We start from the raw sequence: 16068 nt of genomic DNA, 5'->3' as shown, positions 1-16068 counted from the left end.
GATCGATCAATCATACATCGGCATTTCCAAAGTAATTACTCGATAAATTTATTCAAATCGATCAACATTTGAATTCATTTGCATCAATTACACAGCCTTCAAAATATTGTAATAAACCGATAAATTGCAAAAGCAGAGGAGTATCATGATGCGGACATGCACATGCGCTATAAAAATGCAAACCAGTAGAATGTTTAATAACGTTTTGTACAGGGGAAATTTTCCTGTTCACTCGAATCATGGAGAAACTCAGAATACGCTTGAAACTTTTCAATTTTATAAACTGATTTGATATCTTGCACTGTTAGCCAACTAGAAGGTAATATGGGGAAAATGTAACCAGCCTGGGTAGTTATCGGGTGTTTATTGATAAGATTGAGATTCGCCTGGATATTCTTTTCAATCACCACTATAATCTGTTCAGAATTTCTTGTTGCAGATTCATAGCAATACAACAAAAAAAACTTGGAGAGAAGTTTTCTCTTAATAATTGAGAAAACTTCTCTCCAAGTTTTTTATTCAGTCATACATAGAATATCATCAATATTTTCATCTACTTAGGAGGATTACAAATGTTAGAATATGCAGAAAATTAGCCACTTTAAACTATGGAGAGAGAATCCTAGCAGATGAAGTCAAGACGTTAGAGTAGTTAGCATGTTGACTTAGCTACCTTGAATAGAGCAATCAAATACACACTCCAAGTAAAGTAGTTAAAATAAGGAAGACTTATTACAAAATTCTTTCGCACCTGCCGCATGCCGCATAGTATTTAGGCTTGGACAAGAAGTCCTATTTTGTGTACTGTTTGTTAGTTTTCCAATTAAAGTCGAGCACAATTACACCAACAATGAACAACAAGAAAGAACATAGGAGCGCGCACACACTTGCGTTAATGAGCGGAAGGCGATACTTTACTGACCACAGTGGTAGCTCACACAACACTGCAAATGTCAAAACAACAAATTTATCCTACTTTCCAAAGGCCGAACTGCTGTCCGCAGTAGATAACTAGAAAATAGCTTCAAATACACACGAGCATTCTTTTCCATTTATTTTTATCACGCCATTTGCTGAGTGAATTGCAGCTATTGAGCATTAGTTCAGATAATGACAACGTTTTGTTTTGAATTTGTACTATAAAACAAACGATAATTTACGAGGATTTTCAATGTTGAACTCATAGACTAAAATGAATGAATCTTTTGTATCAGAATAACCGAAGTCCCAGTTTCTTCCGCTATTTAATCAAAAAATTTTATTAACTCGAGTAAAACTTCAACACTACCCAATTTACAATGTTCAATTATAATATCATTCCATTTTCTTCTTATATTATTCGAGATATTTATCATCACTTCCATTGTTAAGAAACAGACAGAACAACGGACAATTTCTGATTACCCCACACCAAAAGTTCCATTGTGACTTTGTGACGCAGTTAATCGATATCGTGAACCATTATTTATAATAATTTTGATAGCAGAATGACCCGTATCACTGGCCAGATCGGGGCGTGTCTATCATTTTCAAGATTTGGAAGCTGGGGTTGTCTCTAATTGAAGCGAAATTAGTTGGGAGGATATTTATCACCGTGTCTATATCCAGGACGACGTACGGTATCGAAAGAGCTAGTGTAACTGGGGGGGGGGGGAATGGAGTATCCTTTCCCTTCTTCCTTATCGTCATCTGTAGCAGGTCGAAGTAGGATTTATGAGCTGCCCGCGGCCTTACGTGGGTACACACTCCTATCCGCTTCCTATTGTTTCTAGATCGTCTTTCAGGCCCGAAAAAACAGTAGAAATCCGGTTTGCGCCAAGGGCTCCTCCGCCCTGTTCCGAATCACCACACTGTTGCACCCCGCAACAGTCCCCGTCCGCAGGCATCCCATCCCAGCATCTCCTCTGCTCTGCTCAGATACAATCTGTATGGGAAAATTACACGGCCTCCATTGGACAGAGGACGCAGATGGACGTTGCAATAGCGCCGAATGCAATTTCGACTTGTGCCGCACCCATTAGTGGAGGTGCAGGCCTACATTATCACACCAGAACACCAGCACTCACAGAAGCTTCATGACGATGAACTGTGAGCTGAATCATTTAGAAAGAAGTATTAGGACAAATTGTTTGGATGTGGAAATATAGGCCGCACACAAGTGGAGCTTACTTATAATGATGCCCAATATTGATCGAACAAAACATTTCTTGGCTCGGTATGCCAATAAATCCAGCAAAAATAGATACCATCTTGAAGAGTAGCCTATATATTCGTTCCTCAAAAGAACGAATCGTTCAGATTTGGAAATGTAAAGTTTACTTATATTGATCGAACAAATCACTTTTTGGCTCGGTATGTCAATGAATCTAGCAAAAATAGATAGAATCTTGAAGGGCACATCTTTGTTCCTCAAACCTCTTCACATAAATGAAATTAGACAAGAAAGGACATCAGAATCAAATGCTGTCGATTGATTGGAGAGGAACCACAAACACAGATAGAATCTTGAAGGGCACATCTTTGTTACTCAATCCTCTTCAAATAAATGAAAATTAGTCAAGAAAGGACATCAGAATCAAATGCCGACGATTGATTGGAGAGGAACCACAAACACAAATAGCATGGCAACAATGTAGAAAACAATCAGAAACTTGAATTTGCATTTAGATGCATGTGAATCTTTCCCTGGGCATGCTGGTACATGATTATCCTACATCAGAGTAGGATAAGTCGTGGAGAGGGAGCAGCACTTGAAATGAATGAAATGCCGGTGGGAGAAAATGGATGCTCATAAATAGCATTAACATGAACAGTTGCTAAATAATGAGAATACATCAGATGATGAAAAAGTAAACCAGTTTTATGAATAATAGAATGAGAATCGAGCTGGGGGTAGAAAGGGTTGACGACAAAGAAAGGGATAGACGGAAAGAATTAGGAAAAAAGAAAGAACTAGTGATAGTTGGTGGAGAAAAGTCTTGTCATCGCAATTCTCTGCATTGTAGGCTGCACTATCAAACAGCCCCCCTCCCTTTCTTCAAATTACAAATAGAGCAGCTCGGTTGCATTACTCAGTCCCTTTCCTTTCTTTTTCTGCATCTTCCATTCTCTCTCACCATCAACAGCCTGTTGTTTACGCCCTTGGGCCAAATTCACAAACGATCATATACGAATTCATTATACTTCAATGAATTCATTACAAGCTGAAGAATCTGCATAACATAAAAACTAAACAGGTTCTTCATAGTTATGGCGGAAGAAGTTTTTCAAAAGTTTACTGCAACGGAAAATTGATCAAGGAGTCACCATTAAATTTCTAAAAATAGTGAATCAGTAGCTGCGGAATGAAGAAATAAAAACAAAACAATTCCAATGGAATTATCATATCTATGAATAGAAATCACGCATTTCATGATTACTACTCTAATAAATATGCTGGTATCAGATATAAAATACATAGATTCCTAGAAGCTCTAAAAATGATGGTTGAACGTTCTACTGAAGTTATTCGCACGCCATAGCATCGACTAATCTAATTTTCTTTTGATCAATCTATTCTATAATATTTACATTGTTCAATTCTAAAAGTTATTGTCAATTTTGATTGAGATATTATGTCTTCGGCTTCAATCATTGTATCATTGTATATCATATAGACTAATATTCAAAATTGGGGAAGAGAATGCAGATTCTAAAAGAATGCTAAGATTGGAATGGATCTGGACGTCTTCATGCCAACGAAAATTCTACATATGACGCCTGAACAGAACATTCGAATCGCTTTTTACAGGTTGGATTAAACACTCAGCATCAGACTGATTGGAGCGTGCATGTTCAACCGTGTTTAACGAGTCACGATAGCAATAATCTGAATAGCTTCAATTAATCCAGTTATGTTCAATACTCGGCACGAAAATTTCGTTGGTCATAACATTATTCTTCAACTGTATAAACGAACTAGCTCAGTTCCAATAATAAGCAATTACTCGGAAAGTGTAAAGGTTAATCTGGTGTTCGTGGCACGTAGGTCTATCATCCGAGTACCGTAAATGAAATCAAGCTTTCTCGGGTCTGATGAAGTGATAACAATTTCGAAAAATCGAATCGCATTGAATGGGTAAATCGTTCAGCATGGGGGTCATTCTCATTCAATAAGCATAACTCAAAATAGTTGAGCATTAATTGGGGAGAGGAAGGTGAATGAGGGCATTATCAGAGCTGGAACGGCAGGTGAAATATTATTGAAGGTCAATAATCAGGTTGGTCAAGGTAATTGCAACCAACACCAGCATGGTGGGAACTGTGCTAAAGTGTCCATTATGACAAGATACACGAGATAAATTTCTCTATCCATTATGAATCATCATCCGTATTGAACACACATCGATGTGAAATCGTGTTGTTGATTATATTCGCGTTTGATTTTATCAGTAATTACTGTATGCGCACACAACTAGAAGCTGAATAAATGTCTGGCAATGGAACAGCAAGGGGTAACGAGGGCTGAGGCTCAGCGTCATGAGATTCGGTCACGATTCTCTTCCATTTCCAGTTTCCGGAAAGACTTTTGTACAGTTATTTCTGTTTACAGAATGGACATTGACGTGAGCGTGACGTGCATGTCTGTGTTTTGTGTCACACTTTCTTCACACTTCTCAATCAGAAACAAAACATCTCTATTATAATGAACTTATTGCAAGTGAACTATGATAGAAAATTACCATAATATGCATTGACGAGATGACAGTCAAGAGGGTAGACTGCTGCTATTGATGGAAATCTGGAAATATGTAGCAATCAGCTGAAAGGGCAAGATACAGATTGAAATGACTAGAAGGGGTCCATGACTACAAGTGGAGTGGGCGACGGTCATTTGTACACCAAACTGCATCTCCCACTTGGCCTGACAGAGACACATTTTGTACAGATGGAAATTACCGGAGGTGGCAATAACTTTTATTCTTTTATTTCTATTGTCATACGTTAAGTGTACGGTTCGCCTTTTAATGGGCCAATAATTTATGACTGGCTGTCTGTCTTTCGAAGATTTCTATTTTCTGTTTGTTTTGTCACCGAAGCCCAATGCAGCGCAACAACCAATGTTATCCTCTTTACTGTGCGCATAAATCTTTCTGTCCTTCCAATTTCTCCTCGTCCTGTCTACTAGTTTCGTCTCTTTCTTTTTTCATTCTTCCATTCCTCTTTTCCCCTCTCATTCTCTCTCTTCACATCTTCCATCTACTCTTTTCCTCTTCTCCCGAAGGATGTTTGTGGAATGGACAATGGAGAAAGCACATTTATTCTTATTTACCATCATAATCCATAGATTTTGATATGATGCAACAGTTCAGCTACAGCTGAACCAAGTACCTGTACCAAGAATTCCTTCAACAGTTTTACAAAAGAATAAAACTTCAAGTATTTTCTGGTATATTTGGTTCAATAAACTTCGGTTCATACAGTTGTAACAACAAATAATTTAAATTAGAAATTCTAACTTGATATTCTCACGATGTTTCACTGAGGAACTTCCGAACTAGTCTGATTTCACGTTATTGAAGTGAAATTTGTGGAAGTTTGTGAAACAATGAATTAAAATGTGGTCAAGAGGGGAAGAATATCACATATATATATATATATATATATAATGAACATTGAATCAAAAGAAGAACTAGATGTACTAAAGAGACTGACACATTTAATCATGATAACGAGTGATTCGAATCCGATGGAAAGAATCGTTGAAGCACCCGACACCCTTTCTGTGATAAGTTCATCTGGCATCATAATTCCGCATAATTTGTATTAACAAGACGTGTGTTGGCTTGTTGGCGAAAGGAGATGTTCGATTGAAAATTCATCACCATTCAACACCTCAGGCGTTTTGAGAATTAGATTTGGAACATTTCGTCAGTCGGATCGAATGTCAATTTTTTCCAAATAAGAAAGAGTTGATGGGTGAGGACAGGCAGGTTTCCAACAAAGGCCGACTCTCTATTATCAAGGTAGTTTACGAGAGAGTAAGGGGAGCCAATGATTTTTTATTTTGGGCAGGGGTGGAGAGCAGAGCATTGTGAGTGTAATATGAAACTGATATGGTGACGTCACCTGTCAAAGCGCAACCCTTGTAATCCGACAGACTGCATCCCTGCTTAGAGATGAGTGCCAACCAATGAATGCAATCATCGATTTCTCACAAAAGCATTGCTTCATCCTCAGTCTGTATGTTTTTTCAGTATGATATGTAGAATAAGAACATCGTAATATAAACATTGGAAAAAGCAACAAGGTTGGATATTTCGGGATTTCGGGAGATTCAGATCCATGGAACTAGAATTCATACATAAAAATTTAAAATTGGATATTTCGAGAGGTTCAGATTCATAGAACTAGAATTTATACACAAACATTGGAAAATTGGATGTTTCGGGATATTCAGATTCATGGAACTGGAATTTTTATAGAAAATTGTGTTCATTTCCTTGAAGAATGTAACCTAGAACAAGATATGTTCTCTATCTTGACTCTTGATATATTGTTCTAGCTATCTTCTCTATCAATACAGCACTGAAAGTCAACAGTAGAACATTCTGATAAAAAAGTATGGGATATTTTGATGAGGCTTCTATTTCAATTGAAAAGTTGATAGCTCTCAACTACTATCTGATTCCTTACTGTATTATAATAAATTTATTAAAATCATTTTCGAAGTTGATAGCGAACAAGGAAGCACATTTTCGCAAGTAACTAATCCACAAAGCTACTTCTTACCTACCACCTATATGGCTCAGCGAAATTTATGTCAACATCTCAACTCGAATGACACATATGCGGAGACATTTTTTCGGTCCCAACTATTGCCACAAACGCAATCTCTTATTCTTCTATTGTGATGAAAAACGCTCAATGTCGTCGTCGTATGCGGATGAGGATCAAAAAAGCGACCGTTAGGGGCTGAAGTACGAAGAAAGAGATGAGGAAGGGACGAAGAGAAGATAGCAAGAAGATAGCGGAAGATAAACTGAGCGCAGTGTATGGGCATTATGTAAATGTGGGCTGAGTACTACACTCATATAATGAAATCCCTTACGCCCCATTTCATCAGAACGTAACACCGCCCCACACGAAGACACCCCTCAACACTGCTACTGCAATCTTGCTCTCTAAATCTCCCACTCTCTTCCTCTCTCTACAGTACTCTCTTCAAATATCATCCTCTCTCATCAGTTTCAAGTGTACTTCAAGTTTCAAGTAGAATGGAAGTGAGGATGTTTTCAATGAAGGAAAACTATTCAACGTATCCTGCTCTCACAACCTGATGGTCACTAAGTGATACTTGTTGTTTATTGTTTACATCAGTTTAGAACAAAATACACCACATCAACCAACCAACCCATCAGATATTACTAACATAATTAAAACGAGATAATTTTCAACATGCTCAATATAAATAATAACAAGGAATCAATATTGTATCTTTAAAACATTGAACATTGGACTGTATGTTCTCATTTCCAAGAACATCTTTCATAAAATGAAAAATATGTAACACCTATTTCCACAAAAGATATTTCGTGGTGCCAAATCAGCTTCAACTTAATTTCCAAACAGAAATCACCGGATTTGATAATTTGTTGAGCTAGTTCAATCACAGAAATATCATACCTTGTATTCATTTCTTGGTACATTCCTTTCTGAGAAGAGTTATGCTAAGAGACATCGACGTTTTCACCCTTCAACAATTTATTGACTCTGGCTTCAAAACTCGAAGCTGGGTTACAATGAAGCAGTGTCTATTGTGAAGGGCGAACTAAAAAAGAAAGATTTAATCCGTTCTGCATGAATTTCATGTTTTATTGCATATTTCTCTCCAGAGTTCAATAGTCGCTAAGATATTCTCAACTCGGGTTGTGTATATGATTTTATTGTAGAAAAGCATTGGTCGGAAGTAATTCAGGTAAACAGAGCAGGAAAGGCCTTCTTCTCCAGCCGCCCCATCGCATAACAGATTTATGGCCTTGTCTTTTAGCAGGGTGCAAGAAACTTATCGCACACGCACAACTAAGTACACACACGCACGCAAATGCACGTGAGGCATGCAACCTCGATTGACGCTGTTTTCTATACCTCAGTGACACAACTTCTTGCTCAGTGCAAAAGTTTTATTCACAGTTCATCGCCGATTGTAACTTATGGTGGGAGTCTCCTAAGCTCAAAAATGTGGAGCGAAACGATTTATGACAGGATATTATTGAAATGTCAATAACAGAAGAAATCATGTATACATTGAAAGTATCTAGTATATATAGTTGATAAAGTGTTAACTTCATCTCAGCATCTGATGTTGTTTATCAGGCAAGCATCTCATGTTTTATTGCATGTTTCTCACTAGAGTTCAATTGTCGCTAAGATATTCTCAACTCGGGTTGTAAAGCAAATTACTGAGTGACGCATTTTTCACGTTGATGAAATTAGTGGAAATTATAGAATAATATAAATGAAATAATAGGAAACGTTTGACTTATAAGCGGACAAATATGAATTTGGCTAGTTCAAGGAACTCTATCAAGTTATTCAAAAGTATTGTATGCTTAGTAACGGTAAAATTCCAAGAAGGATTATAATACGGGAAAAGAATTCGTACAAAAATTATCATTATTATCACCATCATCATCAACCAGCAGCACATCGTCTTGATTATTCCACTCAAGAAACTCTTTCTTCTCAAATTTAATCTAGAAATTAATCTTGGATGTGAATGGTTTTGGCGGTGTCAGGATGCGTAAACAGGTAGTGAGCTGAGATTTGCAGAAGCTCGTTTGGTTCAAAGTAACTTCCCAGTAAAAAGTACGATTAGAAGTAAAAGATGAGAGAAATAAAAATAAATCGCGTACCTTCACGTCCAGAGAATAAATAGGGGAGAGCTCCATAATAGTGAATGAATATCGTGAAGAATGACCAAACATAAATCAAGGTCTTTTACTTGAGGCCAGCTTATTTATTTGCCGCCATCTACGTTTAATCTCCAGTGACTTATGATCAAGCGACCATTGTCCTATCTTTGAACTAAGATTAAGAGATACCTTGTAAGATACGTGTTTTGCAATCAGTTAACATATGGCCGTTCAGATAAAATGTGTGCACATATATTTTCGGCTACAAAAGTCATTGCCATCTGCTAATAACTCATATCAGGATGAAGGATAATCGAAATCATAGTTGAAGGGATTTATCACAAGTTGAATACATAGGTATTACACAAATGGAGGGATTATTTCCAAACCGAAGAACCAAAATATGACTTTTGGGGACAACAGGGCAAATGAGTACCATATTTACCTTATTCTCTGATCTTCTTCAAGCACTGGGAATATTCGTAGAATTCGAATTTGAGAAGACCATACTTGAAACTTGATGAAATGTGGAATGTTTTATTGTCAGAGATGAAAAAAACTACAACATCTTAGTTTCGAATAATGACTTCCACAACTTGACTTCTTGACTTCCGTTAACTTTTTCTTCTTGGTCTATCCGTTACCGAGTGTTGGCAGTCATTCTGCTCGTGATAAATCTATTGAGCTTCTTTCAAGAGTTCAGGGGTGAGAACTGGGAACCATGCATTCAAGTTTTTTTAGATGAATTGATTTAATATTTATATAGATGACAATAATTGGCTTATTACAATTGATTAGATAGGAGATTCGCCGCATAGCAACACTACTACTGCCTACAGAACCATCTTTGCTACTTTCTAGAACTTCTTCATCAATAGATATGCAAAATAATATGCAATGTTGCACAGCTGTAAAACTGTGAATAAATAAATAAAAACTGTATAAGATGAGATTGTATTGTCGGGATGAAGCAGAAGATCTCTGGTCTTTGCGAAGAAAATATGAAAAGTTGTAGTATGTGAATCAAATTTGAAATACAACACCGAAAAATTATCATTTTGTGATGTAAGATGATAAGCCTCTTACCACGGAGTAAAGAACAACGTACTTCTAAGTCGAACTACGAGAACAACGTAGAGTACTAAGTACTTCTTTAGAGTACTTCTTTATTCGTGCTTATGATATAGAACAATGAGAAAGTGACTAGTAGCACCTTGGATTACTCATGAAGTGTAATAAATGTATCAATAAGATAACAATCGAAAACAAGATGGCCCCACTGTACAGTACAGAGGTGCCAGCCAACTTTCTCCGTTGTGAGGAACAAGAAACCGTATTACGGAACACAAGAAAATATTAAAATGATTTATCACCTAGTACTTCATATTATAATCGGATGCCGAGTAGGAACATGTGTTGGCGCGGTTTTGTTACAGATTTGTAGTCCAGGTGAAGTCTCAAATTTCGAAAAGGTATAGATGCTTAGGTGAGAGTTGGGTGGGGAGAGGAGGAAGGGGGGAGGTGAGAGGAACACAATCATGCAATTAGGCAAGCATGTGACTTCCTTGGAGCCTCAACAGGGATGGCTTTAAAAAGTATCTCGATAGAGATGGCTTAAGGGGCAGGATGAGTGGAGTTTGATATCAAGGTTAGGGAGAAACTAAACCATAAATTGCCTCTACTGTCGTCTGTCCTCCTGGGAAAATGGCTGTCTACGTTTTATTATCATCATCATCGTTCTCCATCCCACTCTCTCTCAATCCTAGCATCTCTCTCTAGATTATTGATATCTCTCTCTTTTTTATCGACTGAATTTTTTATCAACGCCACAAGCATTGTTCTTCAAGAGATTCATCCCAACCATGGTCTTATCTATTTTTTTAGCACCGTCATTCGTAATCAAATATCCTTCCCTCACAATGAGGGAAAGAACGAGAAGAATGAATGTGGAGGACGCACTGACATCTTTGATTTTTGTTGGAACCGCGGCAAATTTCTTTGAAACGTCGCACTCTTCTCCTATTTTTTTCTTTGGAACGAAAGCCGACCGTGGAAAGGAAGAAATAATAAATTCAGCCACCTAACCAACTGTATACGAAATTCCAGGAGTCCTCTTACATTGTTGAAGTGTCGTATTATATCTCCCGACTCAATTTGGATGCCTCAGAGAGTGGAGGAGAAACGTCACTCGTTTTTGTCCAATCCAGAATCAAATAACTCAGACTTTGGATAGATATTCCCAAATATTTGTTTCTTAAATATTTATCCAAAACTACAGTGAAGCCTATATCAACTGTCAATATTGTTGTCAGAGTAAACATATTGTTCAAATGTAGAGCAGTGATATTGGATAAAACATTTTTTTAACGTCAGTTACTGAACACTGTAACACGGTCTGGTGAACGGGTAAAGTATGGAAAGAATAGATTTATACAACTCTATAAAACTAAATTAGTATCATTTACTTTTATGACAAGTGAAAAGCCGGATTCTTCCCTCACAATCAGATAACATATCATCCTTTATGAAGACATGTCTAATTGCAATGACTAATCGGTGTGAGTTGCGTCACAAGCAGCTATGTGAAGTATTGTGACTTAATATGTCTGATCATGTCTTGTCTTGTCTTGTCTTGACTAACTGGTGTGCGCCCAGCCTAAAACGATTACAAGTTGAAGAAACGTTTTGTAGGATGATGGAGAAAAAAATGACCAACTGTGTTATACTACAGAGACCACAAAATAGCTACACAGTAAGCAATAACATAAAACACTTTAAAATATAATCGTATTAATGAAGCTCCATTATTTGTATTGAAACATTATACTAGACAACAAATTGCTACGAAGTATGCAATAATATGGAACACTGCAAAAATATAATCGAATTAATGAAGCAGCTCCACTTATATTGGAACAGATCATAGAGGCGTGGATTCTGTTCGAGTTTAGGGCTAAAAAAACAAATATTGAAATTGGTTATGAATAAACGTAGAGAATAAATGCGAAGCTGAAGCATACAAGTGAGCAAAGCTGAGGCAGAAAAGTGAGCGAAAAGCGTTAAGGGTAGTAGCGATACATGCATTCGGTTCTCTTGATGATTGGAATTGGAGGGACTTACGGCCAGATGTCGGCTAGAGCAGCCTGCTTATCACGGTCGGTGGCCGTGAGTTGCGGCAGCTTGTAGTACTCGTAGACGAGTGGGGGCGGCGCAGCCGGGGCAGCCATCTCGTCGGGGGCGCCAGACGAGCCGATGTTGAGCATCGCGGAGGTGGCAGCCGTGAGGGGGTGCTCGTAGTAGGCACGCCAACCGCCCCCTCCGCCCCCCGCATCTTCGGTCACGGCCCCCTGGCCCCCCTCACTCCCCTCCATCAGCCGCCCCTCCGCCTCCTCCTCACCCTGACCGCCTCCTGTCGACTCACGCCGCCTCCTGTCCACACAAACAAACACCATTGCCAACCATCACGGTGCACCCAAACACGCACACGCACTCCAGTGCCACATATTTACACAACTAATTAACATACTTCACAGAGAACAGCGACTCACTAACAGAATGAAATGTGCAATGTTGTACACAACAACAACAAAAGACTTCAAAACAACTAGAGGATCTTCGACTCTAATTGGAAAGTCATTTAATCAATCTAATCCAGTTTTCCAGGGTCATATAAATTAAGATTAAAACTTATTTTCCAAGAATTGTAATCAGAGAGGATGAACAAAATGAGACGATAGTAAAGAGTGAAAATTGAAAGGAATAGTCAAGTTGGGATCATTTGAAATCATTTGACTTGAGTTTTCAAGAAAGTTTGTAATGATTCACAAGTGAACTCCTCTTGGTTCCGAATGAACAACTCATTGAAAATTTAACTGAGCAGCCCGGCAAAGGACAGAGACTCAATTGATTGGTTGGATTGGTGTAAAAATTTGATTGGAAATATAATCTGAAAGAATTAAATTGGAAGAGTAACTGACTGATTTGAGAAACAGCCAAAAGTAAAGAAGATTCAATAGACTAAAACTAGACTAGACTACCCCATTCACTGAAATTTTCAAGTGAAGAAAACCCATGAACAGTTATTGAAGTTCCCGAAAGGAATTTTGAGATTTCAGCCTCTTGTGTGATTCCCTGTGATTCCCAACATGCCAAGAGTGTACTCAATATACATTGTGCAATAGACAGAAACACCAATATTTTCCAAGAATTTTTACATTGAGAAGAAAATTTCTGGAAAACATGCTTTTTCATGTCATGCTATAGTGATCGAATTTCCTGCCCAGAGTAACCAAACTTGGTCTGTGTAATCACTTAACTACTGAGCCAGTGGTACAGGAATGCTTTAAATATGAATAATAATTATAATTTCTTGAAAGTTGTCACTACTTGAAATAAGTAATGCATCCAGAATTTTAAAGAAATAATAAAAAGAGTCAAAATAGTCACTTCCAAACTCATTTTTTACACAAAATCAAATCGAATGTTTATAATCTGTCACCTTCATTCATGGAGGATGACATTAGTTATTGTTCTTAAAATATCAGGCTTAAACAAGTTGACAGGGTTATAGAGAATCAACAACTCTCTACAATCATTACATCTTAAAACTAATCAAATGAGAACAGAAAATGTTATAGGACAGAATCGCTGAATTCCAATATTTACAGTGGGAATGTAGAGTGCACAATATCTGGAAGTATTTTTGATTGAATGGTGTATGTAATTCATGAATGTATATTCATTCAATAATGTTTAAAAATCTACGTCTGTTTTTCATTATTTATATCCGATTTCATTTTGAGTAATGATTTGTTGGTATCCAATATAATATACTCTACATGACTAGTAGAGTTGAAGAAAGGATTTACCGAAGAATATCATTCCTAGCTAACAGCTTTTATTTCTCTACACTTGCTGATGTGATATTGACAGTTATGAAAACGGTCAAGTTCCTACTTTCTCACAGGATACAAACTTGGAAACGACCAAGTCGTGACAGAATCATAAATGTGAACGTGGGATTCCAATTTTGAAGTCACTGGACAATATGAAACAGCAATTCCAATAATTTACACTCTCAGGATCGTAACATAGGGAAGGTTTGCTAATCGGAGAAATTATGATATCATGGAATTGAATTAATATGTTTAAATCATATGATGTACAAGAAACATTCGAAGTTTATTCCTGGCAGGAAAATATACAGTTCTGGAGGCCTTTCAAATAAAAATGAAGAACATAATATTGAGTAATCAATACACAATAATTTTAAATATTGTTCAATTTGAATGCGGGATAATCGGATAGATCCGACATGGGACAAACCAATTAACTTGTCAAAAAATTTACTTAATTTAATAAACTCAGTAAACAATTTATTTCTCTTGTTAAAAAGCACAACAACGAGAATCAATTAGCAATGAATTACAAAGGTCTGATTCCTGTAGAGAAGAAGGAGCTTCCTGAACGGTTATTCTGCTTGTAGGACTGAATGCATGAACAAGCATGATCAAATATTTCATCTTAATAATTCAAATTTAATTATTCACCATTTCAAATCATCTTCTTCAATTTTAAGAGAGGGGAACCTACAAATTCTATCCTGTACCCAATGAGATGACGCATTAACGGATTCCAAAATCTATTAATGGAAAAATCAATATCGATCTTTAAGAAAAACTCAAGTAAAGTGGAAGGGATAGCCTCCGTGAAAGGGTATAGAAGTAAGTAAAGAAAAAGGGATAACCTCCAAGAAAGGTTTTGTTTAACAATTCGCTGTTCTATAGACTAGGGTGATTCTGATGGACAAAAACAACTGCTTTTAAATGAAAATCAGTTTCTACTCATAACAGAATAGGAAGACATAGTCAGCTGGTGGAGTCTACGGGCGAGTTAAAGGGTTCCATGAGATTGTATCAAGTTTTTTCTGCCTCACGAGAGCTTCCACTCGAATTGTCTTGAGCATTAATCATGGCTAATTAAGCACCTGTAGTCCAGTAATTGATAGAGAGTCCAAACTTCAAGGATGAAGGATCTTATCTCGGAGACTTATCGAAAGACCCAAAACAGAATAATAGTTCTCTGGCTTTTATCTTCCATTCCTAACAGTGTTTTGTGAATGGTTTTTTCAGGCTTTCCTAAGCTATTCCAAGATTCAGTTGATTCTTTAACCAATTACTTTCTAAAATCTTAGTATTTTTCACACAATGATGGTAGAAACATAAGCTTCGAAAGTGGAGAATTTCATAGAAATCACAAAACTCCAAAATCAACATCACGATTCCAATGTATCTCCACCATTCCTGCGTGAAAAACGAGATGAGATGCCTTCTGCAAAATTTTCTCTCCAAGAACCATAAAATTAAAAGATAATTGGAGAATCTTCGATCTGACACAACATAACTCCAGTCTATTACTTCACGTTCTAATTGGAATTTTTTTTCAGTAAAGAGAGGAAACCCGCAGTAATTATACATGACCATGAAAGCTGCTGGCTTAATCATCAACAGCTCCTGACAATCAGCTGACATTTAATTTACAAGATTTCAAAATTCGCATGAGTATAATAGATGTGCGGCAGCGTATCATCATCCTGCTACACCTGCCATCTTTTCACCATCGTGATTATGGAGATGCATTTCAGAGTATGTATTAGATTATGGAGTACCTTTTTCGGAGATATTACAAATAGAATAATAATAATTTTTGGAATATAATAAAAGAATAACGATACAGAGTACTGGAAAAAATTATAATATTGGAAACGAAAGAAAAAGGAATGAATATAAAATCCGCTCATTATATACATACATCATGGATGTATTTTGTAACGATATTCAGTACTGCAATAATTCAGAACAAAGTAGGGTTTCGCATCGGTTCAAGAATCCCAGGAATCTATTCATTGTAAGTCAGGTTATGACAGATCTATTACTCGAACAATGCTATTCAAAAAAATATTAATAAAACATTCCAATTCAAATCAAGCATTCAATTGCTTTCAACTATACATTGTTTATTACAGTTCTAAAATTTTCTGCGAGAACAATAGAAAATTGTTGGATTGTACAACTACAGAAGACCTTGGTATACAAACGTAGATTATCAAGAACTGGAGAGAAAAATATCAAAAAATTGAACTTTCAACAGAATGATTTGGATTGTGTAGAATAAA

General features: G+C 36.9%; 1 protein-coding gene across 14 annotated transcripts in view; it reads right to left on the bottom strand.

Moving 5' to 3' along the window:
- Positions 1-16068, bottom strand: part of LOC111057893 (protein grainyhead) — a 222536-nt gene that overhangs the window by 73916 nt on the left and 132552 nt on the right. For 2 of the 14 annotated variants that reach the window (XM_039420408.1, XM_039420410.1), the window contains exon 2: positions 12015-12323. The exons of the other annotated variants lie outside the window; for them this stretch is intronic. In XM_039420408.1, coding sequence (XP_039276342.1) covers positions 12015-12265 — 251 coding nt within the window. In that variant the 5' untranslated portion in view covers positions 12266-12323. The remainder of the gene's footprint in view (positions 1-12014; positions 12324-16068) is intronic. 14 annotated transcript variants of the gene reach the window in all.

This window comes from Nilaparvata lugens, chromosome 2 (genome assembly GCF_014356525.2).
Source record: "Nilaparvata lugens isolate BPH chromosome 2, ASM1435652v1, whole genome shotgun sequence".
Classification (NCBI taxonomy): domain Eukaryota; kingdom Metazoa; phylum Arthropoda; class Insecta; order Hemiptera; family Delphacidae; genus Nilaparvata; species Nilaparvata lugens.
This window is presented reverse-complemented; position numbering and strand designations above follow the sequence as displayed.